We start from the raw sequence: 26,960 nt of genomic DNA, 5'->3' as shown, positions 1-26,960 counted from the left end.
AAAAATACAGGACAGGAATCACTTTCAATATGAAATGCCACTGTATAATTATTTATGTTGAAAAAGAAGCTAAAAAATGGATGCATAGTTACAGAGAAATCAATCTTGTCCCCTGTTCTTTGTTTGATGTGTATCCTCCGTGATTGCTTCTCATCGAGTTCTACCACAACCACCACACACAATGCACCAATCCCATACAGTGCCTCAATGATCCACATATAAAAGTATCATCATTTTGCCTCTTTTTTTTTTTTAGCTAAATTAAAAAAGTAAAGAAGATGTTTGTGATGCACAATTGGGACTCATCAGACCAAATTTTTTTACCTTCTATCATCAACTCCAGGGGAAGCTACCTTCTTCTTATGTGGTTCACCTAATCAGGCCAAACATCTACATTCCCCACTGAATGCTGTCCTCCAATCAAATTTATCGAGCTTTGAATTCCTTAGTACAAGAACATGAATTATTGGTGGATTTATGCAATGAAGCTACACTCGGTGACAAAAGGCTGTGGCTTCTGTCCCCAAATGCCATCCCTCACCAACAATTTTTTGCCCGTGTACACCGGTGTGGAGGAAGTATTCAATCATCAGCCACTGTTTTAGGTCACAAGTCCTTTCACGATGAAGATTGTTCCCGTCGCGTTCACGAGATAAATTTTTCACGATACGAAACACACAAGAAAGATCGTGCATCGCCTTCGACAGTGTTGTGAGAGCTCAGTAAGTCCAAAGCTTGACCCCACTTCGCCCTACTTCTTTATCGGCATGAGTGTGAGCTTTGAAAGCAGGGACTAAGGAACAGAGACAGTAAAGCTTGGAAGCATGCTTGAAGCTTCTCGGTAGTGGGGAGAGGAAGAGGATAAAGGAGCATAGTGGGGAGAGGATTAGGATGAAATAGGATGCTTAGATGATAGCTTTTGTTCTTGTACATACACTGTTAATTTACATTATCATGATAAAAATATCTGATTTCAATATATATATATATAAAGCTGAGACAAATAGACACTGAATGCAAGTGCATGTTAAGCTGTTTCCGGTGAAGTGCAAGTCACCCAACTCGAGCTTGCAATGATTCATCTTCTTCCTGCACAAGGAAGAAAGAGGAGGGGACAGCTTGGGTGGTCCATTGCAAATAGAAATGATTTGAGAATCTCTGCTGTGCACCCCCTCGGTGACTTGCTTTGCTGTTTCCATGACTCCTATACACTTCCCAGTACAGAAGACGGTGCGGTGGCTGTGCGCTCACACGGAGGCCGTAGAATTCACGCGCTGCTCCTCTTTCGCCTACTGACAGCGTTTGACCGCCCCACCGGTGGAATCCCACGAAGCTAGCACTGGTTCCTCCTCACATGGCGCCGTCTCCGGTTGGCTCTCGGTGGGGCTTGTCCTCCGCGAGCTGAGCCAGCCGATGGTTCTGACAAGAAGCTGATGCAGCAGGGAAGGAAAGACTATGGAGTCTATTTTATCCTCGAGTCCCTCTCAAAGTCTGTGGGAAGTCACCGCATTTAAGGGAGGGGGAAGAAAGAAAAACGCAGTCTGAGCTGCCTAAATTTTGTTTGACTTCTCTTCCAGTGGAGTTCTTGGTCAATGGTGAGATCTGATAGCCACCATCTGTCCTCACGGTTTTCTACAGAGTAGGCTTGGAGTTGTTGCTGTTGCCTCGGCGGTCAATTACAAATCCCCAGGAGAATACCCGTCTCTCTCTCTTTCTCTCTCTCTACATATATGTTGCCTCGTGTTCATGCACGGTTTGGTCAAAAACACTGGCTGCGACGCTTCAGGTTTCACACGTCTTGTTGTCGGGACAAGCGGCTACCAGTTTCTTTCACCGCTACGGTCACGTTAACCTCATCTGCTACAGTCACGGTAACCTCATCTTGTAATGCTAGGAAGATGTAATCCCAATTCGAGTCCACACTTCCTCAGCACAGAGAGAGAGAGAGAGAGAGAATAATGGTGAGAAGAAGGAATGGTGATAGGGTAACATGCAAAAGGTCGTTAAAAAAGGTAGCATTAAAGAGGCCAGCAGCCCTGACAGCAGATGAACACACAGCGGGGAGATAGAGAGAGAGAGAAAGAGCGAGAGAGAGAGAGAGGAGGATAGCAATTCATTACATGTAGCTTCTGCCTGCACAATGTCACAGCAGCAGGCTTTTGAGCATGGGGAGGAGGAGGTGATAAAGGGGAGGGTGGTGGTGGAGGAATGGAGCCGACCGGAGCTGCAAGCCTTCCACCTCCACTCCCCTCCTCATCCTTCTTCTGCTGACCAAGACGTGCCCCAGGAAGAATTGTTGGTGATAGAGGTGGCGGAAAGAGGTAGCGGTGGTGTTGCAGGGCCTGTCGCTGCTGCTTCTGGTGGTGCTATGAGCCCAGCTACTACTGTTAGTAGCTCTGCTGCGCCTGGCCTTGAGATGGAAGCCACTAATGGCAACATCAAGGTGGAAGAACCGCCGGTACCACCACCTTCGGCAGCGGCGGCAACAGCACCAGCTGCGGCAGGGAGTGGCAGCCAGGAAGACAAGAAGCCGGCGCCGCCGGCCCCCACGGTGGGCTTCGGCAAACTCTTCCGCTTCGCCGATGGGCTCGACTGCGTGCTCATGGCTGTCGGCACCGCCGGGGCCATCGTCCACGGCTGCTCCCTCCCCATCTTCCTCCGCTTCTTCGCCGATCTGGTCAACTCCTTCGGGTCCAACACCGGCGACCCCGACACCATGGTCCGCGAAGTCGTCAAGGTGCTCCCTCCCTCCCTCCCTCCCCTCCCCGTCCGTCTCTTCTTCCACTTCCCTGTCTGCATCAGATTTGCTTTCACAGAGATGATCTCAGTTGGTGATCTTGCAGTACGCCTTCTACTTTCTTGTGGTCGGGGCGGCGATCTGGGCGTCCTCCTGGGCCGGTGAGTGTTCGAACGCGTTGTTCTTGGATCGAGAAATAGAGGATGGCGTAGAGATTGTTGATGAGCGTAGAATTGTGGAATGCAAACAGAGATATCTTGTTGGATGTGGACGGGGGAGCGGCAATCGACCAAGATGAGGATCAAGTACTTGGAGGCCGCGCTGAACCAGGACGTCCGCTACTTCGACACCGAGGTGCGCACCTCCGACGTGGTCTTCGCCATCAACGCCGACGCGGTCATGGTCCAGGACGCCATCAGCGAGAAGGTGGGCACCGCCCTCGGAGCGATGCAACCTACGGTGTCGGAAATCTTGACCTGGGTCTATGCACTGATGGTGGTGGTTTCGTTTGCAGCTGGGGAACTTCATCCACTACATGGCGACCTTCGTCTCCGGCTTCGTGGTGGGCTTCACCGCCGCGTGGCAGCTGGCTCTCGTCACGCTCGCCGTCGTCCCCCTCATCGCCGTCATCGGCGGCATCCACACCGCCACATTGGCCAAGCTGTCCTCCAAGAGCCAGGACGCTCTGTCCCAGGCCAGCAACATCGCGGAGCAGGTGCCCTGATCTTGTCTGCGTCCCTCCGGATGAGCTCTGCTCCTCGGCAATCTTATGCCACCCCCAATTCCTTGGTCGATTTCAGGCGCTGGCGCAGATCAGAACGGTGCAGTCCTTCGTCGGGGAGTCCAGAGTTCTCCAGGCCTACTCCGCTTCGTTGGGAGTGGCTCAGAAGCTTGGCTACCGGAGCGGATTCGCCAAGGGCTTGGGACTGGGCGCAACCTACTTCACCGTCTTCTGCTGCTACGCGTTGCTGCTGTGGTACGGAGGACTCCTCGTGCGTCACCACCACACCAACGGCGGGCTCGCCATCTCCACCATGTTCGCCGTAATGATCGGAGGATTGTACGACAAAAATCCTGACCCCATTCATCCATCTGTTCCTCTTCAAGGCGTTTTTCACTGTGCATCGCGACGTCTGGCAGGGCTCTCGGGCAATCGGCTCCGAGCATGGCGGCATTTGCCAAGGCGAGAGTAGCGGCGGCGAAGATATACCGAACGATCGAGCACAGGCCAAGCATCGACAGGAAAAACGACACCGGGATCGTGCTGGGCGCCATTACAGGGCTTGTGGAGCTCAAGAACGTGGACTTCGCGTACCCATCCAGACCGGATGTCCCTGTGCTTCGGGACTTCTCCCTGACTGTTGCTGCAGGGAAGACCATTGCTTTGGTTGGGAGCAGCGGCTCCGGCAAGAGCACCGTGGTCTCCCTCATCGAGAGGTTCTACGATCCCACCGCAGGTACCCCAGAAATCCTGCAACAAAGCCACAGTATGCTTTGTTCTGCAATGTTCTTAAAGATTCTGTGCTTTAATTTACTTTCTGCTGCTGCTTTTTCTTACTTTTTGTGTATGCTCAATTCAAGAAGAGCAGAACAAAGAGCCAATGTGTGGAGAAGGGATTCATTCAACCTCGATATCAACACCTGATTCTTTACATGGCACTTTGACTGCAATATGAACTACAGACACTGATGTTCCTGTTGCTGATGCTATCTCTCAGGGCAAATTTTGCTTGATGGGCATGACATAAAGTCCCTGAAGCTAAGGTGGCTGAGGCAACAGATAGGGCTTGTGAGCCAGGAGCCTGCCCTCTTTGCAACCACCATTAAAGAGAATCTGCTCCTGGGCAGGGAAGATGCCACACAAGTAGAGATGGAAGAAGCTGCCAGAGTTGCCAATGCTCATTCTTTCATAGTGAAGCTCCCAGATGGCTATGATTCCCAGGTCTGTATGGCTCTCCTTTTCTTCATTTGACTGCTGCTGTTCTCTGCTGGGGGGGGGGGATGTCTTCGGCTTTTGCTCCTATGTGATGGCATTAACAGATGTGAGGTGTGCTCCATTGGCTGGCTTCTTAAATATGGGGACTTTCTTTTCTGGCAACTTGTAGAAGATGGCTCCTCTTCTTGTACTGGGGTAGATGCCATTGTTGAAACGAAGTAACATGACAAGATTCCTTTTTGAGGTCCTTTTCTAGATCTTGGCTGATACAGGAGCCTGATGGGTGTGAAGAGAAGCTAGGTTTCACTTTCTACCAACCAAAGCCAAGAAACTCACTTGGTTTTGTCCCTGACATTGGATGTCAAACTGCTGAGTCTCTGCTTGGGATGAGCAGATGCACATGGCTACTGTGTGTTGCAGACCTTTCAACCAGGAATGAGTAGCATTCATGGAGTACAAGTCCTCCTGTTTCATCCCTGACACTGTTGATGTGTTTCACTGTGTAGGTTGGGGAGAGGGGGCTGCAGCTCTCCGGTGGCCAAAAGCAGCGGATTGCCATCGCCAGAGCGATGTTGAAAAACCCTGCAATCCTGCTCCTAGATGAGGCCACAAGCGCGCTGGATTCGGAGTCCGAGAAACTCGTGCAAGAGGCCCTCGACCGATTCATGATTGGCCGCACGACGCTTGTGATCGCCCACCGCCTGTCCACCGTGCGCAAGGCCGATGTCGTCGCGGTTCTTCAGCAGGGGAGCGTCACCGAGATCGGCACGCACGACGAACTCATGGGGAAAGGCGATAATGGTCTCTACGCGAAGCTGATTCGCATGCAGGAGCAGGCACACGAGGCGGCCCTCATCAATGCCAGGAAGAGCAGTGCGAGGTGCATTCGGTGGCTTCATCACTTGCTCCTTTGATCGGCTTCGCCGAATCTAATCGCTTGCTCGCTCTGTTCTTCGCTAGGCCGTCGAGTGCTCGGAACTCGGTCAGCTCCCCGATCATTACCCGGAACTCATCGTATGGACGATCGCCCTACTCCCGCCGTCTCTCTGACTTCAGTACATCGGAATTCAGCTTCTCGGTTGACCCGAACCACCGCATAGAGAAGCTTGCGTTCCGAGACCAGGCTAGCTCGTTCCTGCGCCTCGCCAAAATGAACTCACCGGAGTGGTCTTACGCCCTCATAGGCTTGATTGGCTCCATGGTGTGTGGTTCCATGAGCGCCTTCTTCGCCTACGTCCTCAGTGCTGTCCTCAGTGCCTACTACGCTCAGGACTACAAGTACATGCGGCGGGAGATCGGCAAATACTGCTACCTCATGATCGGCGTTTCCTCTGTTGCTCTCCTCTTCAACACCATGCAGCATCTCTTCTGGGACGTGGTCGGGGAGAACTTGACGAAACGTGTTCGGGAGAAGATGCTCACCTCCATTCTTCGGAACGAGATTGCATGGTTCGACAGGGAGGAGAATGCTAGTGCTAGGATTGCCGGCAGGCTTACATCGGACGCTCACAGTGTGAGGTCCGCGATCGGAGATCGTATATCAGTCATCGTGCAGAATGCGTCGCTCATGCTCGTCGCCTTCACTGCTGGCTTCGTCCTCCAATGGCGACTCGCCCTGGTTCTCATTGCCGTCTTCCCTGTGGTGGTTGCCGCCACGGTTCTTCAGGTACTGCTTCTCGATCATTCTAAACTCTGCAAGTTCCGATGGATGTCCGAATTCATATCGCGAACAATGTGATGCAGAAAATGTTCATGAACGGCTTCTCCGGAGACTTGGAAGTCGCCCATGCCAAGGCCACACAGATTGCCGGCGAGGCTGTGTCCAACGTCCGCACGGTTGCGGCCTTCAATTCAGAGGCGAAGATCACCGAGCTCTTCGCGGCCAACCTGCAGAGCCCACTCCGCCGCTGCTTCTGGAAGGGTCAAATAGCAGGGAGCGGCTTCGGCATCGCCCAATTCCTCCTCTATGCTTCCTATGCTCTCGGCCTGTGGTACGCCTCGTGGCTCGTCAAGCATGGCATCTCCGACTTCTCCAAGACCATCCGCGTCTTCATGGTCCTCATGGTCTCAGCCAACGGCGCCGCAGAAGCCCTAACTCTCGCGCCTGACTTCATCAAGGGTGGGCGTGCCATGCGGTCCGCGTTCGAGCTTATCGACCGCAAGACGGAGATCGAGCCCGACGATCTCGACGCCGCTCCTCTGCCAGACCGCCTCCGCGGCGAGGTCGAGTTCAAGCACGTCGATTTTGCTTACCCATCCTGCCCGGACATGCCTGTGTTCCGCGACCTCACCCTGCGTGCTCGTGCCGGAAAGATGCTCGCCCTCGTCGGCCCAAGCGGGTGCGGCAAAAGCACCGTAATTTCATTGATCCAGCGGTTCTACGAGCCGACATCGGGGCGCATCCTCATCGACGGGAAGGACATACGGAAGTACAACCTGAAGGCACTGCGGCGGGTGATCTCGGTGGTGCCGCAGGAGCCATTCTTGTTCGCTGCATCGATCTTCGACAACATCGCGTACGGGAGAGAGGCAGCAACGGAGGCGGAGGTGGTGGAGGCCGCGACAATGGCGAATGCGCACAAGTTCATCTCGTCGTTGCCCGACGGGTACCGGACGTGGGTGGGAGAGCGCGGAGTGCAGCTGTCGGGCGGGCAGCGGCAGAGAATAGCCATCGCGAGGGTCCTGGTGAAGAAGGCGCCGATCATGCTGCTGGACGAGGCGACGAGCGCGTTGGACGCGGAGGCGGAGCGGAGCGTGCAGGAAGCGCTGGAGAGGTCCGGGGTGGGACGGACGACCATCGTGGTGGCGCACCGGCTTGCGACGGTAAGGAACGCCCACGTGATTGCGGTGATCGACGACGGGAAGGTGGTGGAGCAGGGATCCCACTCGCATCTGCTCAACCACCACCCCGACGGGTGTTACGCACGGATGCTGCAGCTGCAGCGCTTCTCCAACAATGGCGTGCCACAGGGACCGTCGTCGAGCACTTGACAGAGAGTGACTCCAAGCAAAAAACATCGAAACAAAGATGGCAGTATAACTCCAATTACGTACTACTACTCTTTTTTTTTTTTGCTGTGTTTTCCTTTGTTTAATCACTGTTTCCATGAGGTAAACAGGATTTGCCATGTAATTATGTTATTTTTAATAGTAACTAAAATTTTGTTTTAACATATTATTATTACATTGTTGGTCACTGAATTTGCTATCTAAATATTTTCCAAGTCCATGATTAAAGAAAATGAAAGATGATATGACCTTATTAGTACTTATTATATTACTACGACATTTATATAGTCGATCCCAAATAAATAGAATATAAACTTGTGATCTAACTCTTTTTTGTTTTTAGCACCAATCATCTTGATGGTATGTATGACATGGGTAAACAAATTTTGCTTAGGATATTAGTATAAGGTCAATCCAAAATGTGATAATTATCATAAACTTAAGACTTTGCATCAAAATATACTATTTAGGAAAAAAGTGAATAATTTTTTGATGTTATGGTACTGAGATTTCAGACGATATATATATCGATATATATCATCGAGTATGATTTAAATAAAATGATAAAAATAAATTCAAAACTAATGGTATTGTGTCAAAATTGATTTAAATGTCATGATACTGATATTTGACTCAATTAATTAAATATGAATCGATATATACATATCGGTCCAATCAATATTTAAATCTGATTCTAAGCTTTTGCATCAAAATATACTATGTTGCAAAAAGATGAACTGCTTTTCGATGTTAGGGTTCTAACATACCGGATGATATATTAAACGATATATAGAATCTAATATGATCAATCGAAAATAGTAAAAATATTTACAATAAATTATATTATATAATATATATTATTTTCCATGCTGCTTAAAAATGGTTGGTATATAAGATTAGGCAAGAGGAATAACAGGTGTGAAGTAGAGGAAGATTAAAAGAGATATGGTGGTGAAATTGAAAGCAAACATGATGAGCAATTATTCTTTCTTTATGATCAACTTTGGAGAGAGAGTGATAGAGAGAAGGTGCTATATAAATATTGTAATTATTATTATGATCGAAGCCTCCAACAAGCCATGTGTTCCCCTACCAAGAAGAATAGTTTCTTTTGGCTTCTTCCAATCTACTGATCAACAGAACACAGGGTGATAAATGCTATCATTCAGTTCCTGTCATGGAGATTAGCTACCTGATTGAATTCTGCAGTAGCTTTGTTTCTGGATCAACTTGGAAGCAAAGTCATGATCATCAAAATCCAAAAACTGATATGTTTCAGATGCATTGCATTTCTTTTCTCTGTGGGGACTGCATGATTGAATATGATATATGGGAAAAAGCTAAACAAGTTGGGGGGTTGTGCTCTCTTGTAGATGGTGCAATTTCTGGTTTTTTGTCAGAAGTTCTGACTTATTAGCTGTATAATCTTAACATCTAACACTCTATTGAGAATGATGGAGAAAAGATCAATGACATCAATGCTGTATCCCTGCAGAAAAGAAAACTTGCAGAGAGAGAGAGAGAGAGAGGAAGAAGAGGTAATTGGGCAATGGTTTGGTCTTCCCTTCTCAGACTTAACCTTGTACCTTCACAAATAGCTACCATTGTTCACTTGCACTTGCAGAGAGAAAAATGCAAAGCTCAACCTTGTATGACCTCACAACAATGGCCAACCAAACATTATCTACACAATAACACTCTCTGCAAGTCCAACCATCAAGCAAGGCCATGGGTCCATAGCAGCATGAAGCTTCATAAAAGCTTGAAAGTGACAAGAGGGAGAAGCACCATCTTAAGTATCTTGAGAATTAGTTGGGGGACAGCATCAACCTCGATCCATGTGATGGTTGAATCCTCCCACTTGCCTCTACCACAAGTAGGCAGCATCTCTCACAGGAAAAGAGGAAGTGGAAAGAGACTGCTCCAGTCACTGATGCAACCATAAACTCCACTTGACTCTCAAGATCAGACTTTACCAAGAATTCAAACTTCATTATTGAGTCTATCTACCATCTGAGAGATCAAGATTGAAATTATGAAACAGAATATTTGAATCTTAAGCTGAAGCTTCTTTTTTTTTATTTAGCTTATTTGTTAAAATAGAAATAACTTGAATGGTCAGAGGTGCATTATTTGCCACTGATGGCATGAAGTGGAGGAACACTTGAGCAGATATTATCAGTAATCAATGCAATGGACAGATTGAAGAGATGTGTCAGGTCACCATCTCTATTGGCCAAACCACACAACTCATAATGAGGAGACAAGAAGGGGGAGAAAGGACAGTGGGGGGGACCTCTTGAAGGTGATGGTGTGGGTAACACTTCAGCTAAATTGAAATGTAGATAGCTTGAGAGGCTTTCATGGTGAATTTGATTTGCTTGTAATATTTAATGAGTTGCTAAAGTACTTGTGGGTGAGAGTCTTTAGATGACAAGTTTAATAGTATTCACTATGCCAAATAAACAAATCCAAAGCCAGAAGTCCAGTGTTTGATATCAAGGAATATGAATGGTTGGTGGTCCAACATGAACAGTACAATTAAAGAAAAGAACAAGAATTAATCTAGTACTGGTCCATAATTTTATTAATTATTCTTTATTTGGCCCACAAGAACTTGCAGTAGTCATTGTTAGAATATTTCATTGTTGAATTCAGACTTGGCCCATGATTTACTTAATCAATGTGTTTCTTTGGCTTGCAAGATCTTGCAGTGGTTGGCCTTGGAAGATCTCCTTGTCTAAATAAAGCTACTAAAAGGAGTTAATTTGACCATCTTAATCATCTTTAAGTGAGGTAATAATTAGTTAGTGAAAGTATTTATTTGTCCTTATTATATAATTAGCCTTTCTTTCTTGGTTTCCTCCACCACATCCATCAACCTTCAATTCAACCAAAAACACAATACATTCAAAATTCAAGGGCATATTCAACATCCAACTTTATCCTCATAGAAAGATGAAATGGAAGAACAAACTTCCATTTTGGCTTTGTGGCATTTTATACAGGTACAAGATAGAATGGAATTTTTCACTGCTGGAATCACACTGGAGGATGCAAAAAAAATGCATTAATTGTAGTCAATCCAACAATTGCTCAAGCAGGTCAATATGTGCTAATTATATCAGACTGTGAGGATTATCTCAAGAAACAACAACTTAGTCAACCAGATAGGAACTAGCCAGCATGTGCATTTATGGGTAGGCCAGGCATTACTTGTGACACTAAGCTTTTAATTATATCTCATAAATGTTCTCTGTCAATAGTATTATTATCCATCACCATGGCATCAGACAACTTTCTCACTGATGGATGGAAAGAACAGGATATGAACACAAATGGACCTGGTAATAATGGTACTTCTGAAAAAGAGTGTCACATCAATTGTTCCCTACAACCAAAGGTATTCTCATATGAAATAAACACTTGTTCTTGATTCCAACAATAAAAAACCAAAGCATTGCTGCATAAATCAAAACAGATATGTGAACTTTCAAGAATTGAAACATATTGTGCTTAATGGACCTACTAAAAGACTGCCATGCCAAAACCAAATGATCCTCCTGCACTCTGAAGAACAGAAATACTTGAGAGATTACTGTGCGGATGGGCATTGACAAAAGAATGGCCTGCTAGTGTTTCCACAAGTCCAGTTTCAGCAAAATTAGAATGCCAAAACTTGAATCTGCCTTATAAGGTGTACATAATCTCTCCACGCTAACCAAAATCTGGCAAGCAATCAATTCTCCCTCGCAAAACCTGCTGCAAGATGGGGTTGATAAGCACCAGCAAATGGTATCTTCCTGCTTCAGCGAATATAGAGAGCAATCCTGTGGCACAAGAAAATTTGAGGTGGTCTCCAATGTACACTTACCGTTCTGTACTACAAACATGGATCATTCACCTGATTATGGATCAGGTATCATTGAAAACATAGCTAACATATGCTGTTTGTAATTATGTAAAACATCAAGCTAAATTAATTACACAATCCCTCCATGAAAAGCCTACAATCTAAATGGAATAAAGATAATTTAGACCACAAACTTATCTACTATGAAGCTGCCAATATGATTCGACAAATACACATGCTTCGCTAGTAGATTGCCGTGGGGAGGACAATGGAAATAAACCAATATGAAGCAACAAGAAGAAGCAAACTCTGGCGTTGGCTTGAAGAAAAAAAGGAAATCAGCAACCACGAGAGAAGTTGCATCCTCGATGCTTGTGCATTTTTTTGTGTCAACATTTCGGGGAAAAAAACAAGATTGACTAGCTTAAAGTTGCAGCAACCTGCCACAATGAGCTTTGGATTTCAACTGGCCTATTTGCTTTGTATTATAATGTTGAATGTTATCATACTGTTTTTTGATGCATCCAATATGCAGAATATAGAAAACTATAATCCATTAATCCAAAACTATGAATTTAACTAGACAAAGTACTTGTAACTAAAGATTATTCGGTCCTCAATAACCTGATAGTCTTGAAGAAAGTACGGAAATAAGAATTCAGTGAATTCACTATGCAAAGAACTGTCACACCTATCATGGACCTTAAAAGATGAACCAGCTTCATGTACCACTTCAAAGAATATAGTGTCCACTTCTAAAAGTCAGTTTCAAACCATACATTTAAATCTATTTGCAAATTTTGTATCTGACAAGAAACAGGACTTCAATTTGTATGCTAAGCTCATGAATATAGTAGTCCAACAGCATTTCAGTAGACCACAGTTTGTGTCTCTGATCTAGTCTCTTCAAGTCACTGTCGTGTATGATTCGTGACATGGGTTATTTCCAAATCTATAGTCGAGGGAGATCAGTTTACAATACATGCATGCTGAAACCTGCAATTGGGAAGCATTCATTTGAAAATATTATGTGATTTACAACATAAACACCAACATAACACTCGAAAGGAATTAAATTTACTAGTTCCATCGAGAAATAATAGAAGCTATAGGAACGCAAGCTGGTGACAGTTCAAGGAGTCCTAAGAAGGTCGACCAAGTTATTTGGTGCAATTATGCATAATAAAAGAGATAATGGCACTGGCCAGCAGTAGAATTATTGGGTAAGAACTTCTCTAATCAAAAGGAGGGCTAACTATATGGGTAAAACTGCATATATTGATCCTTCTCAGATCTCACAATGGCAGGAGCCTTTTGTACTCGACTGTCCTTTTTAGATTATTTAATCACCAAATTGGCGGTGTTAGACAATGCAAAAGCAACGAAAGAAAAAAATGTATTTGATGAGAGTGCCAATAAAATTTAATATTTAATTGCAAATCTCATGATACCCCTCTTATCTATTATGGCATATCTATTTAAGGGATCCTCTTTGCCTCTCTCCTCGCTTGTACCCATCCCCTCTATTTTATTGGTGGTGGATAAAGAGAATATTGTAATGGTGATAGACAAGAAATACAATAGTTGCGATGAAGAACAAATGAAATGGTAGCAATGTCTCCAGTATTCCACATTTATAGGTACATGTTTCTTCCACCTTGACTTCCTCTTATTCTTTGCCTTCCTTCCTGCTCCTCTTCATTTTTTTTCTTTTGAGGCCATGAGATCACTCAAAATTGGTCGAAATTGGCCAACTAAGATTGGGTTTGATCAGTGCCAGTCAATTATGACTAATTTCAAACTATAGGTTTGAGAAAATGGCTACCACTGAATCTGTCTTACACAATACTAAACGTCTTCTATCCAAATAAGCTGATGTTGCAAATTGTGGCCCCATATCACAGTGATATGTGATCTGATCACCATATTTGACACTTCAATATAACAAATATAATTCAAATTTTAGTCATGGAAGGGGTACAGTCCTAATGAAAAGTTCATTCACATAAAGCTTAAATCAGCAAAGAACTAAACAATTAAAAAGCATAATCGAGTTAAAAGTTATTAGGTTGCCTACCATATTCTGGTATCGCCCCTTGTGATCATAGTCAGGAAACAAATCAGCGTAGAGATGGAGCCTCGAGGCTGAGATGGTGCATCGCGTCGACATGGCACCTCGAACTCAGGTGAGTGGGTGCCGCTTCCCGTGCCATCCGGAGTCGTACAAGACAGCGCTGCACAGTACAGAGTCGCTTTGGAAAGCTTAGAACGGCGCCATGCAGCGTCGTTCCATGCAGGTCGGTCAGCGCACACAAAGAGGTATAAGCTGACTGCCCGAGGAGTCGGCCGCCATCATCAGATCGCATACGATCGACCCTTGCTCGCAGGTATAAAGCCGATCCCCTGATCGGCATGGGGGAGATTTCCCTAGACTCCACTCAATACTTAATCTTCAGAGGGGTCGAATCGAGAAAGCCCCCTCCTGACTTCAACCCGCGTGCAGGAACCCGACGTCGTCGGAGCGGACCGCTCACCGATAAGAAGGATCAAGTTCGAAGATGAGTGTCAAACTCAGCCCAACTCGATGGTCGCTTCCATCACCCGAGCATCGTTGTGGACAACCTTGCACATTTGGGATACGACCAAGCTATGCTGACACCTCGGTCACGGCGTAAAGGTTCACTAACATTTTGACACTAGAAGGAGGGCCCGATGTCGCAGGAGCGTCCGATCACGGTCAATCCTGAAGCTCGTTCTAGTGAAGAGCCGCTAGCAGTCCACCCCGCCTATGGGCTCGGGGGGCAACCACCCCTTATCCCGCACAAAGATGGGGGCGTCATGGCCCAAACACCATATCACTACTGACGCCTGTTCAATGACCTCAATTTCCTCCTCCCCCCCTGGAAATGCCTTGGGACCGCCAGTCATCTCACTTAAGGCATTCCTTACCCTCACCAAGCGGGTTCAAGCCTTAGCAGGAATGATGCAGACAATCATCCCGCTCATCCCACAGCTCATCCAACAAACGGCTCCCCCACTGCCGGCCATACCAACGCTCCCTCCGAGGCCCCCCAACGCTCCTTCGGCCAACCTATCACCTTGAGCCCCTATTCCTCATGACGAGACCGAGGAGCGGATCGGAGATCCAGGAATGGCACCTGAACGAAGCACCCCCATGTCTTGCCTAACCGCACTGCCATTCCCCAGGCTCGATACCTTGTCATCGGACTTGGCCGACGACTCATTAAGGGCTCAGTTGTCTCTTGTGAATCGACGTCTAGATGAGTTTCAACGAGAATTTCACAGATCAAGGGACGAGGCCGCAGAAAGCCACTCGGGAGGATCTCCTTTCACCCAGGAAATCCAAGATAAGCTTGTACCCCTCAACTTCCACCTCCTTACTCTAGAGATGTATGACGGCGAGTCCGACCTGGCAGAGCATGTCGCTGCATTCCAGGTCCAAATGGCCCTCTATGACACTTCTGATGCCCTCATGTGTCAGGCTTTTCCCACCACCCTCCGAGGACCGGTTCAGACGTGGTTCAACCGGCTACAACCAACCTCGGTCTCATCTTTTGATTAACTCGTAAAGGAATTCCTATAGAACTTCCTAGCCAGCTCGCGAGCCAAGACTTCCATGGCCACGCTCCTTGGGTTATGCCAAAGCGACAGCAAATCTCTCTCTTAATTCGTCACACGCTTCACCTCCGAGATCCGAGGAGTCCCGGATGCTCATCCTTCCCTGATCATGCAGGCGTTCCTGATGGGTTTGTGGCCCTTAAGGTTTTTTTGGTCGCTGGTTGAAAGACCACCCACAACTATTCCCGAGATGCTCCAGCACGCCAACTAGTACATCGCCGCCAAGATACTGATGGCGAGGAAACGTGAAGACAACAAGAGGCCTCGCACGGAGCAACCCTGAGGGGCATCCTCGGGACTATCTGCGGGACAATCTCGGAGGAGGCTTGATTGACCCGAGCCATCGCTCCCAAGGCCCCCTCCTCTACCTCAGAATACTTCCCGCATTGAAATCTTTCTCTGGATTAAGGAGAAGGGACTCCTAAGGGAGCCCAACCCGATAAAAGCTACTCACAATAATCAATCTAAATATTGTAGGTTTCATCGAGAATACGGCCATGACACGGAAGAATGTCATGACCTCCAGAACCAAATCGAAGATCTAATCCATAGAGGACACCTTAGGTGCTATCTCAAAAATCCAAGAGAAGTATCCCCTCGTCCCAGTGGCCCTATCGAAAAGCAAATTGATGTCATCATTGGCAGATCGGCTTTTGGAGGTGATAGCACGTCGGGACGGAAGGCCTACGCCCGCAGCACTATGGAGAAATGCCCAAGGCCGGGATCTGGGTCTGAGATTACCTTCAGGGCCGATGAGGTCGAGTTCCCTGACCACGATGACGTCATAGTAATCTCATTCTGCATCGCTAATGCCCGAGTGAAGAGGGTGATGCTCGACACCGGAAACTCCGCCGATGTGCTATACTTCGACGTTTTCAAGAAGCTCGGCCTGACGGAAGGAGATCTCGCCCCAATGGCCTCGACGCTTATAGGATTTATGGGAGACTCCATCTCTCCACTCGAAACCACCTCCCTCCCCATCATTATTGGAGAAGAGCCAAGGTCTAAGACACTAATGATCATCTTCATGGTGGTCGACCTACCTTCCGCGTACAATGTCATCCTCGGCCGACCAACCCTCAACAAGTTAAAGGCAGTCGTCTCTACCTACCATCGAGCCATGAAATTCCCTACCCCAGTCAGGGTCGGAGTAGTAAGAAGCGACCCAAGGGAGTCCCGGCAATGTTACCTGACAGCGATCACTCTACCAAAGAAGCTGTGGCCTATGTTGGGAAATCATGGGGGGCGACATCATATGCGCAGCGGAAGAACAAGAAAACAAAAATCCCCGTTGTTGTCAAAAAGATGTTCGTCGTCGTGCGAAGATTGGTGCGCAAAATCCGCAAAACACAAAACTGCGTATAGAGATTGTGTTACCTAGGGAGATCGTATATCCCTGTTTCCTTGCAGATCCTCAGGAGAGGGTGAAGGAGGTCAAGCGTCCTCCTCTCTAGCGGTGATCCACACAGCAGGGTTGCGACGACGCTCCTCAAAACTCCAGGCCTACTCTGAGGTGGAGAGGGAGAGGAGAATAGGAAGGGCAAGCAAAGACTCTAGCCTATGAGGCTGTGAATCCCTCCTATTTATAGAGATCCCGTGTCAAAACCCTAATGGGTCCTTTCCCTAGTGGGTATTGGATCTGCATCCAATAAGACAAGGGCTCCGTCGGATATCTCATATCCGAACCTCTACTCATCGCAATGCCTACCATATGTGTGTGACCCTCTAGGCCCAATATCGAGCTGGCCGTGAGTCATACCTGTCAGAACTCCTTCTAACTAAGTGAATTATTATCTCTGTAATAATTCACTCGACTCATCGACTACGGAAGTACTAGGCCACTACGCCGTAGTCCCCAGACGATACAGGGGAATCCAATCCATTGGACCTGTCTGTCCTCAGTTACCATGTACCTATAGTCCCTCATCCATCTAATATCCCAGAGACCGTATATCGAGCATGGTGCTGTCAGACCCATACGGTTTCTACTTGAGTCTCGCTCTAATCGGATTCTCCCGGAGAACTCTTTCTCTCTCAACCCGAATGACCCTGGCCAGGGATTTGTCTGAGCAAGAACACATGGGATATTCCTCTCATGATACCGAGAGTGGATGATCCTCTATCGACACTCAATAGCCCTCGTAAGGTCGACTACCACTCCCAATGACCAGCTGTACTAGATCTGGGAACAGCCAAACCTATAAGTCTGGTATCAAAGAGTGGAGCACTCATACAGGACATCCTTGGTGTCAAGTCTAAGAACCAGATACACCACTAGGACTACGGAATCGTTGTCTGACAATAAGGCATCATCAACCATCCAGCATTCCGTAAGCGGATCAATCAGTGAACTCATTCTCCAATGAGCACCTGTACTGTATCCCTAGTGTCCCTACACGAGCAGCTATGAGACCAGCTGCATCCATCATATGGACGGGTATACAGCACACCAGTCTATCCGGTTATCACGATGTCCCTCTCGAGTAACCTATGACCGGGATTATTTAGGATATGTGTTTAAAGGTGAATCGATCTAATTATCGTGATCTCATCACGATCCGATTCCCATTGCACAAATCCAAGGACATCACAATACATATGCATTTATGCAATAGTTATAAAGTGATATACGCCAAAAATATAATAAGCAAAAAAGATTCTGTATCAAGTCACACGTGCCATCACTCACGTGATTGGCTTGCTGGGCACCTATGACTAGCAGCCTAAGCTATCCCTCTCGGACCCCCGAGATACAACTAAAATACTGCCTCACCCAAAGCCGACCGAATAGATGATAGAGATCCCCCTAGAAAAAGGATGACCTGACAAGGTTGTTAAGGTCGGGACAACACATCCAGAAAAATACCAGGTCCAACTCGTCGACTTCTTGAAGAACGCTAATGTATTGGCCTGGTCCCCGAAAGGCATGCCAGGGATCGACCCCGAGGTCACACAACACTATCTCAACATTCTCCATGGGGCACGTCTTGTGAAGCAAAGACCGTGGAAGTTCGCCCCAGACTGACAAAAAGCAATCAGCAACGAGGTGGATCGCCTACTCGAAGCTGGATTTATAACCGAGGTGAAATACCCTCGGTGGTAGTCTAATGTAGTCCTCATCAAGAAACATAATGGAAATTGGAGAATGTGCGTTGACTACACTGATCTGAACCGGGCATGCCCGAAGGACTGCTACCCACTCCCGATGATAGACCAGCTGGTGGATGCCACTTCGGGGCATGAGCTCCTTAAATTCATGGATGCATTCTTGGGCTACAATTAGATCCGAATGGCACCTCGGGATCAAGAACACACTACTTTCATCACTGACCGAGGGGTATACTATCACAAGGTAGTGCCCTTCGGTCTAAAAAATGCCGTAGCGACATACCAGAGAATGGTCAATGAAATGTTCAAGCAATAACTCAGGAAAAAATGGAAGTTTACGTCGACGACATGATCATCAAAAGCAAGACGGTTGGCATCCATTTGGTCGATCTTGTCGAGACTTTCCAGACCCTTAAGTGATTCAGCATGCAGTTGAACCCTTCGAAATGAGCCTTCAAGGTCAGCTTCGACAAATTCCTCGGGTTCATCATCCACTACCGACAATATTTCATTACATACAAAATATGCTTATACAATAACAACAATATATCAATCGACAAGGCTTGCCCAAAATATGAATAGCTCTCCACTATCTCAGCCCAATTCAAACATCTCAGTGAATGACAAGCTAACCTGAAAGATTTATATAGCAATGGAGCGAGCATACAAAGCTCAACAAGCAACTAACATATCCATGGCAAAATGAGAAGTTTCAAGCTAGCTTAGTATCAAAGTGTAAGGCAGGATACAAGAATTCATAGATATTATCTCATTAGATACAGAATCATAAATGACATTTCATTTAAAACATATTTGGTTCATAACAAATAGAGTAAAGAGTAATTAGAGCATATCAATGACGTATGAAATGTTTCGGAGTATATCAATGACATATAAAATATTTCGGAGTATATTAATGGCATGTGAAATGTTTTGGAGCATATCAATAGCCTATGAAATAGTTTGATGTATATCAAGGGTGTATGAAATATTTCAGAGCATATCAATAACAAATGAAACATTTCGGAGCTTATCAATGGTGTATGAAATGTTTCGGAGCATATTAATGACTTATAGAATATTTCAAAACGTATCGATGACGTATGAATATCTCAGAGGCATAAGAAGCATTTCGGAACATATCAAAGAACAAATATGAAGCATAAGCTCAAACGTCATATTTGACATTGCATTCATTTCATTCTTATCCAAAATATGCATAGAAGCACATAACCAAAGCTCTGGATATCATATCAAACATATAAAAGATAAAGTGGGATCATAACAGAATATGATCCATCCATTTCTGAATGACCACCAAACATAAGTCTCTCACGCTTGGGAGCTCCATCCACCCATGTCTGAGTGATATCATTTTTAGCAAAGGTTCACATTATCCCATAAACATCAAAGTATAAAAAGATATTCTAAAAAATAAAATTAGCACATATCGGAAGCAGATGCGGAACAACGAAACGTACATGTGCCTTTATGAGTCAATACGATGCAAACATAATCTTTCGCAATTGCATTCAAATTTGAAAGAAAATAAAGGCAAGAGCATACAAAGATTCTAAGCAATCACATATAACTTAATTGAAGAAAGAATGCTAAATAAATTCAATGTCGAAAGGAATGAAATAAGAATAGGCGAAATCAACCAAGGCACGATTCTGACATAATTTGAGAGGAACATTGAACAAATAATTTAAATTATCAATTATGCTCTAATTTACTCAAGAAAAATATCATTAGAAATATATTTCAATCTACTTTCAGATAAAATAAGTTTTATATAAATTGAAGTTTCTAAAGAAGAGTTACAAATGATTTGGTAACCAAAGGTCAAATATCAAAATCTCTATTTTATGGAATTCATAGAGTTAGTTTCAGTAAATAACTGGGTAGATATTTATATTCCAAATCTTTTAATATGGTATTAAAAGAAAGATCTTTGAGTCTACTTTTAAATAAATTAGGTTTGGCCAAAATTAGAATTCGGTACTAAAAGTTAGGTCTAAAACAATGCATAGAGGTCAGATTACCGAAAAATTTCAGATTCATACTTTTTTATCTAAACGAGAGAAATATCTTGTGCTAAAATGAAATCTTTCGAATTATTCAGAATTAAAATAAAAATAAAGATAAAGATTATTGTTGCTGATGAATAGGATATTTCAACCACTCTTGGATGACTGTATAATTGTATTCATTGATGACATATTAGTGTATTCAAGGAGTAATCAGGAGCATGAGAAATGTATTATCCATACTAAGAGAAAAAAGGTTGTATACAAAGTTTAGTAAATATGAATTTTGGTTGAATGAAGTTACTTTCTTAGGCCATGTGATTTCAAGGAATGACATATCTATTGATCCAAAAAAAGTGGAAGCTATAGTTAAGTGGGAAGTATCAACAAATGTGACAAAAATTAGAAGCTTCTTGGGCATGATGGGTTATTACAAGAGATTTATAGAGGGATTCTCTCGAATTGCACAACCTCTCACCAAACTAACTCAAAAGAATGTAAAATTTGAATGAGGCTTTGGGTCTTTTTACTCAAATCTTCTCATTTGGGATCAAAAAGCCCAAAGCCCCATATTTCTCTTCTTCTTTTTTTTTCTTCTTCTTTCTCTCTTCCACTCTTCTCCAACACAAGTTACCTTCTCATGTTCCTTAGGAACGAAGGCAGAGAGGCTTAGATGGTGGAATTTATTTTTTTTATGAATAGGTCCTCAAATTTTATAAATAGGTTCTCAGATTTATATTTAGGCTCTTCTATAGAATTCAAAATGGATACTTACATTATAGTTAGAAACTTATACGAAAATTTAGAAACGAGAAATGTTATAGACTACCTTGGCTCGCCTCGCCCGACCCGGGTGAAACACTCGACCTTTTCCTGGCAGCCTCCGAACAAGCGGTTACCTCGGTGCTGGTATGAGCGAGCTCAGCAACACAACAACCCATCTACTAAATCAGCCACGTCCTCGCTAGACCCCAAGAACAATATCCTCCGATCGAGAAGTTGGCGATGGAGCTAGTGAAGACAGCCAGGAAGCTACGACCATACTTCCAAGCCCACACGGTAAAGGTAATCACCAACCAACCATTGTGACAGATCCTCTATTAATTTGACGTATTCGGTCGGATGCTAAAATGGTCGATCGAGCTCGAGGAGTTCAACATCTAATATGCCCCCAAAGCCACCATAAAAGCTCAAGTATTGGCCGATTTCATTTCCGAGCTAACACCCGACGAGTGGCCTGGCGAACAGGGACGTTCCAGGGATACTTGGGCCTTGTACGTGGATGGATCTGCCACCTCGGAGGGAGCAGGGGCAGGGCTCGTCCTTAGAGGCCCGGACGATCAAGCATATGACCATGCACTTCGACTTAAGTTCAAGGCCACCAACAACGAGGCCGAGTATGAGGTGTTGTTGTCAGGGCTACGCCTCGCCCTAGAGATGCACGTGCAGGACCTGGAGGCCTTCAGTTACTCGCAATTAGTCGTGGGTCACATCAATGGGAGCTACGAGGCTCGTGAACCAACCATGGCATGATACCTAGCCGAGGTGCGGCGACTCGCCGATCATTTCTGTCGTCTCTCGATTGCAAGGATACCCCTAGTCGAGAATGCGCAGGCCGACGCATTGGACAAACTGGCCTCCACCCATGGTTCAAAGGGACTCCCCCCAAAGGCTGAGGTCCTCTCAACCCCGACCGTCTCGACCATAGGCATCGCCACAATCGAAGCCACCCTTAGTTGGATGGAGGAGATCCCCTGCTACAAAAAAGAAGGGACACTGCCCATCAACCGAGCCGCTGCTCGACGACTTAGATGCATCGAGACATGCTACTGCAAAACTAATGGGAAACTATACCATAGAGCCTTCTCCCAACCTCTCCTTCGATGCTTAGCACCCCTCGAAGCCGAGACAATCCTCGTAGAAGTTCACGAAGGCATTTGTGGAGAGCACATCGGTGGTTGAACCTTAGCTTTCAAAATTCTCACATAGGGGTACTACTGGCCAACCATACGTCGAGATGCCCTATCATACGTGCAACGATGCTAATAGTGCTAGAAGCATGCTCGGGTACAGCCAGTGTCTGCCGTACCGGGCGGTACGTACCGGTCCGCCAGGTACTCGGTACGCGGACCACCCTGTACCGCTACAGTGCTACAGTATCGGTACACCAGGGTGCACCGCTCGGTACGCCCTGGTGTACCGCCCGGTACACCGATACCGTACCGTACCGAGCCCGGGTCGAAACTCCGGTACGGTACGGTATGGCGGACCTTGGGTACAGCACTAGCCCGCGGTCCCTCTTACCCCAATAGACTCTGCCTGGCCCTTCGCCCAATGGGGCCTGGATCTCCTCTAACCATTTCTCCTGCTTCGGGGCAGCGGAGATTCCTCATAGTTGGAGTCGACGACTTCACTAAATGGGTCAAAGCCGAGCCATTAGCCTCCATCATGGAGAGGTAGGTCGAGGAGTTTGTTTGGAAGAATATCATTACCCGATTCGGGATCTCGAGGGCCATCATCATCGATAACGAAGCTCAATTCAATAACATAAAATTTAAAGCATACTGCTAGTCTTACGGGATACGATTGAAGTTCAGCTTGGTCGCGTACCCAAACCAATGGCTTGGCCGAAGTCACCAACCGAGCTATATTGGAGGGCCTGAAGAAGAGGATAATCGGGGCCCGTGGCGTTTGAGTCAAAGAACTCCCGAGCGTTCTATGGACGTCCTAAACCACCCCCAAAGCTACCTTGAGGGAATCATTGTTCAATTTGGCATATGGAACCGAGGTGGTACTGTCGCCCGAAATGATGTTCCTAACCCTATGGGTCGAGAATTTTGAAGAGGGTACCTCGAAAGAGGGACTCAAAACCAATCTCGACCTCCTCGATAAGCAAAGGGCTGAGGCGCACCTACGTGTCCTGGCGTATAAAAGGGCCACAGCCCGCCTCCACAACCGCAGGGTCCGCCCGCACCAAATCAAAGTTGGAGACCTCATCCTACGGAAGACCGAAGTGACCCAACCCGAGCTAGGAGAAACCTTGTGCCAAACTGAGAAGGACCACATCAGGTGATTGATGAGGTCCAAGTCGGCACTTACCGACTCGAGACCACAAAGGGAAGCCCCTTATCGAGGACGTGTCACATCTTAAATTTGAAAAAATTTTACCCTTAAGGTAAAATTTTGACAAGGACATTGGAGAATTAATGTAGGAAGCACACTTTTTATTAAGTAAAAGATATATACATTGTGCTTAGTCAAGGCCTTACAGTTCAAAACCCGACCCAACCAAGGCCAAAAAATAGAAACAAACAAACACAACCCCAAAACTCGGGGGAACTTTGGGACTGTCATCGAAAGGCACCTCGTCAGGCATCTCGACATCTTGGTCTTCGGGAAGGTCGACGAAGGGATCTTGCTCCACCTCGAGGTCGAGGTACCTCGCCCAAAATCGAGCAAGGGCCACTTGGTACCTGAATTCATATGTCACCAGCCCCAACCTCTGCATGCCAAGCTCGAACCTGGGGGACCACTTGTACTCAGTGATCGCCTCTTTTGCCATCTCCGACGCCCCCCAACGTTCCTCATCTAGTGCCTCCTTGGCAGCTCGTGATGCAGATCGAGCAGTTTCGACATTCCGGGAAAGGGTTAGCAATTTGTCATCCAGCATCCGAATCCGCCCTTGACACTCCTTCAGTTGGCACTATGACTCGCCCAGCTCAGACTTTAGCCTCTCGACCTCAGTTTCTAAGTCAATGTCCCATTGCTCGGCTGCCACCACAACTACGGGATCGGGCCTGTTCTTCAGTTCCTCGACCTCCCGGTGTAGGTTGGAGTTCATCTCCCCCAGGCACTCGATTACCCAGCCTGCATCATAGACACAGTCGATCAGGGCCATGGTATAGTGTTGGTTCTGCACCAGCAAGCACATTAGAACCAACCTTCGGGTCGGAGGGAAAAGTACCGAACTTACCCATACGAGAGACTTCACCACCTGATCCATCAGCACCATGGACAGCGAGCAGTCCAGCTACTTCGCCATGACCGGATGAAGCGCATCGCAGGAAAATTCTTGGGCCACCGGTTCGTTAGCCCACATCTGACTCTCTGCCTTAAGGGTCAGCTAACACGAGTTGTAAAGCGCCCTTGGTTCCCCCTCCGGCAGGTCGGCCATGCTAAGGGCTTGAAATGACTTAGGTCGCGCCGTCTTCCTGCTCGAGGGGTCATCACCCGAAGACACAACATGTCCCTTTCCTCGAGTGCTCATCGAGCCCTCGCCTTGCGAGGGGCCACCCAACTTGAACATTCCATGAGCCGCAGTCTCCCTGGTCACCGCCTTCGGAGACTTTTCGGGTCCTGACCTTGGGTTTTTTCTTTGGCCAACCCACCTTGCCTCCTTTAGAGACCCCGTCTGATGCGCCGACGTGCTCTTTCTCACAGGAACTTCGGAGTCGCGCTTGTTGCCCTCTCGGGATGGTTGCATCATCACCGAGGAGCGAAGCATCCCCTTCAGCGACTTTAGGTTCACCATCTCTACAAGTTGCAACTAGGTCAGTAACATACGAAGAGCAAAAAAATAAGAAAACTTAAAAAGACTACAAGTTCAGCCGTACCCCTCGGGGCCGGGCTGAGTCCCACTTCGACCAACCACTCCTCGGATGTGCCCCTAATTGCTTGGGAAGAAGATAATATCTCCCTCAGACACCCTACACGCTCGGCCTCTTCGAAAGAGAGAAATGGGGGAACATTGTTGATGACTTGGGAGGTCCACCCAACATTAAACCCCCATCCCCGACTGTAGCTAACAAAGAAGTGACAAGCCTTCCACCCCTTATTATTAGAGGGAGTGCCACTGACGTTGAAGCCACTTCGAGCAGTCAGGTAGTCCCGCCTCGACCCTTGCACAAGTGAAAACACATCAAGAAAAGCATTCGAGCCGGGTCGATCCCCACGCTCCAGCATTCCCCGAGGAAGACCACCAGGTAACGCCATGAGTTGGGCGCCATATGAGATGGCGAGATCCCCCACCACCAAAGGCACTCCTCGATGACCGGATGCGCGGGCGAGGGAGAGAGTGATAGGGCATATTCTAGTATCGCCCCCATAGCCACAGTCAGCAAACAAATCAGCGCAGAGATGGTGCGTCACATCAATGTGGCACCTCGAACTCGGATGGGCGGTCGCCCCCTCCCGCACCGTCCGGAGTCGTATGAGACAACGCCGCACAGTACAGAATCGCTCCGGAAAGCTCGGAACAGTGTCGCGCGGTGTCGTTCCTTGCAGGTCAGTGGCCTGAGGAGTTGGCCGTCAACATCAGATCACGTACGACCGACCCTCGCTTGCAGGTATAAAGTCGATCCCCTGATCGGCATGACGGAGATTTCCGTAGACTCCACTAATACTTACTTAATCTTCGGAGGGGTTGAATCGGGAAAGTCCCCTCCTGACTTCAACCTGTGTCCATGAACCTGGCGATGTCGGAGCGGACCACTCACCAATAAGAAGGACCACGTTCGGAGACGAGTGTCAAACTCAGCTAGACCCGACACTCGCTTCCATCACCCGAGTATCCTCATGGACAACCTTGCACATCCAGGACACGACCAAGCCGTGCTGACACCTCGACCATGGTGTAAAGGTTTACTAACACCTACCACTAATATTTTCAACCTAATTGGACACAAAACTATTGACTAATGACTAGCATGACTATAATGTCTTGTGTAATGTAACAAGCAACCCACAGAAGAAGTTTACCATGTACCATGACCCAAAAGAATGGTCCAACTAACCTTACCCCAATGTACCGTGAACTAATAGCATTGTTTTCTTCAGCAACGACACGAAACCAGAATAACTTGACCTAATATCACACCAATTTCTACTTCTGGCGCTACAATTTTCCGACCAATGTATTAATTACTGACAAATTGAATCAAAGATCCGTTTTTTGAATGATTATCAGCATTCAGTCAGAATCTACCAACCATCGACGTTATCAAGAATGAGAAATATAAAAATAGGTGGAAGGAAAAGAAAGAAAAAGAAAAGGCAGTCCTTTGACGCATAAAATGTGTTTCGGAGGCAAAACGAATCACGGAGGCAAAGAACACATAAAGAAAACCTCACATCATTATCTCGCTCCGTAGGGCACGGAGACCCCATCGCTCTAATCTGCGCGCTCATTCTCTAGATTGCACGAGGAGGAAGGCGTCGACAGGGGAGGGCGAGGCAAATGCTTCACCAGGGGAAAGGAAGGCGCTGAGCGGAAGCAACGAGCCATACGCCACTGACACCTTTGCGTTCGGGGCGCCGCGCCAGTGTTCGTCTTTGGTCGGGTCGGTTGGGTTCGGTAACCAAGCGAAACACTACAATATGGTTACCGGACAGCTTCACTATATATATATATATATATATATATATATATATATCCAAAGTCGGTGAGTATAGCGTTTGTTGTCTTCAATTCTTAATTTCCCTTTTCTTCTGTCCTTAATTTTTTGGGTGTTGTTACATCTAAAATTTGATGGATTGAGAATTTTTCTCGGAGGTAAAAAATAATTATATCTCATATTCTTCATCTCATTTATGCACAAATCTATGGATGCATCCAACAAATGTGTTTAGATTGTCAAGATTCATTTATTG

The 26,960-nt window shown here is 46.5% G+C and overlaps 1 protein-coding gene and 2 long non-coding RNA genes across 3 annotated transcripts; 1 reads left to right on the top strand and 2 right to left on the bottom strand.

The window, feature by feature from the left end:
* The first annotated feature begins 1,954 nt into the window (after positions 1–1,954).
* LOC103981250 (ABC transporter B family member 1) lies at positions 1,955–7,846 on the top strand. Its single transcript, XM_009397907.3, has 10 exons — positions 1,955–2,737; positions 2,844–2,898; positions 2,988–3,163; positions 3,252–3,452; positions 3,538–3,797; positions 3,878–4,194; positions 4,456–4,679; positions 5,180–5,553; positions 5,634–6,339; positions 6,417–7,846. The coding sequence occupies exons 1-10, from the start codon at positions 2,141–2,143 to the stop codon at positions 7,662–7,664; spliced, it is 4,158 nt and encodes a 1,385-aa protein (XP_009396182.2). The 5' UTR covers positions 1,955–2,140; the 3' UTR covers positions 7,665–7,846.
* On the bottom strand, positions 4,006–4,525 carry LOC135646711 (uncharacterized). The gene is made up of 2 exons (XR_010499468.1): positions 4,398–4,525; positions 4,006–4,364 (listed from the first exon to the last, which is right to left on the bottom strand). It is a non-coding gene; the product is annotated as an uncharacterized LOC135646711 (long non-coding RNA).
* Positions 7,847–11,011: 3,165 nt separating the features above from the next.
* Positions 11,012–26,746, bottom strand: LOC135646685 (uncharacterized). Its single transcript, XR_010499442.1, has 2 exons — positions 26,442–26,746; positions 11,012–11,512 (listed from the first exon to the last, which is right to left on the bottom strand). It is a non-coding gene; the product is annotated as an uncharacterized LOC135646685 (long non-coding RNA).
* Between the last annotated feature and the right edge of the window lie 214 nt (positions 26,747–26,960).

Source organism: Musa acuminata, chromosome BXJ1-4 (assembly GCF_036884655.1).
Source record: "Musa acuminata AAA Group cultivar baxijiao chromosome BXJ1-4, Cavendish_Baxijiao_AAA, whole genome shotgun sequence".
Lineage (NCBI taxonomy): Eukaryota > Viridiplantae > Streptophyta > Magnoliopsida > Zingiberales > Musaceae > Musa > Musa acuminata.
Note: the sequence above shows the minus strand (reverse complement) of the source record. Positions and strands in the feature narration are given on the sequence as shown.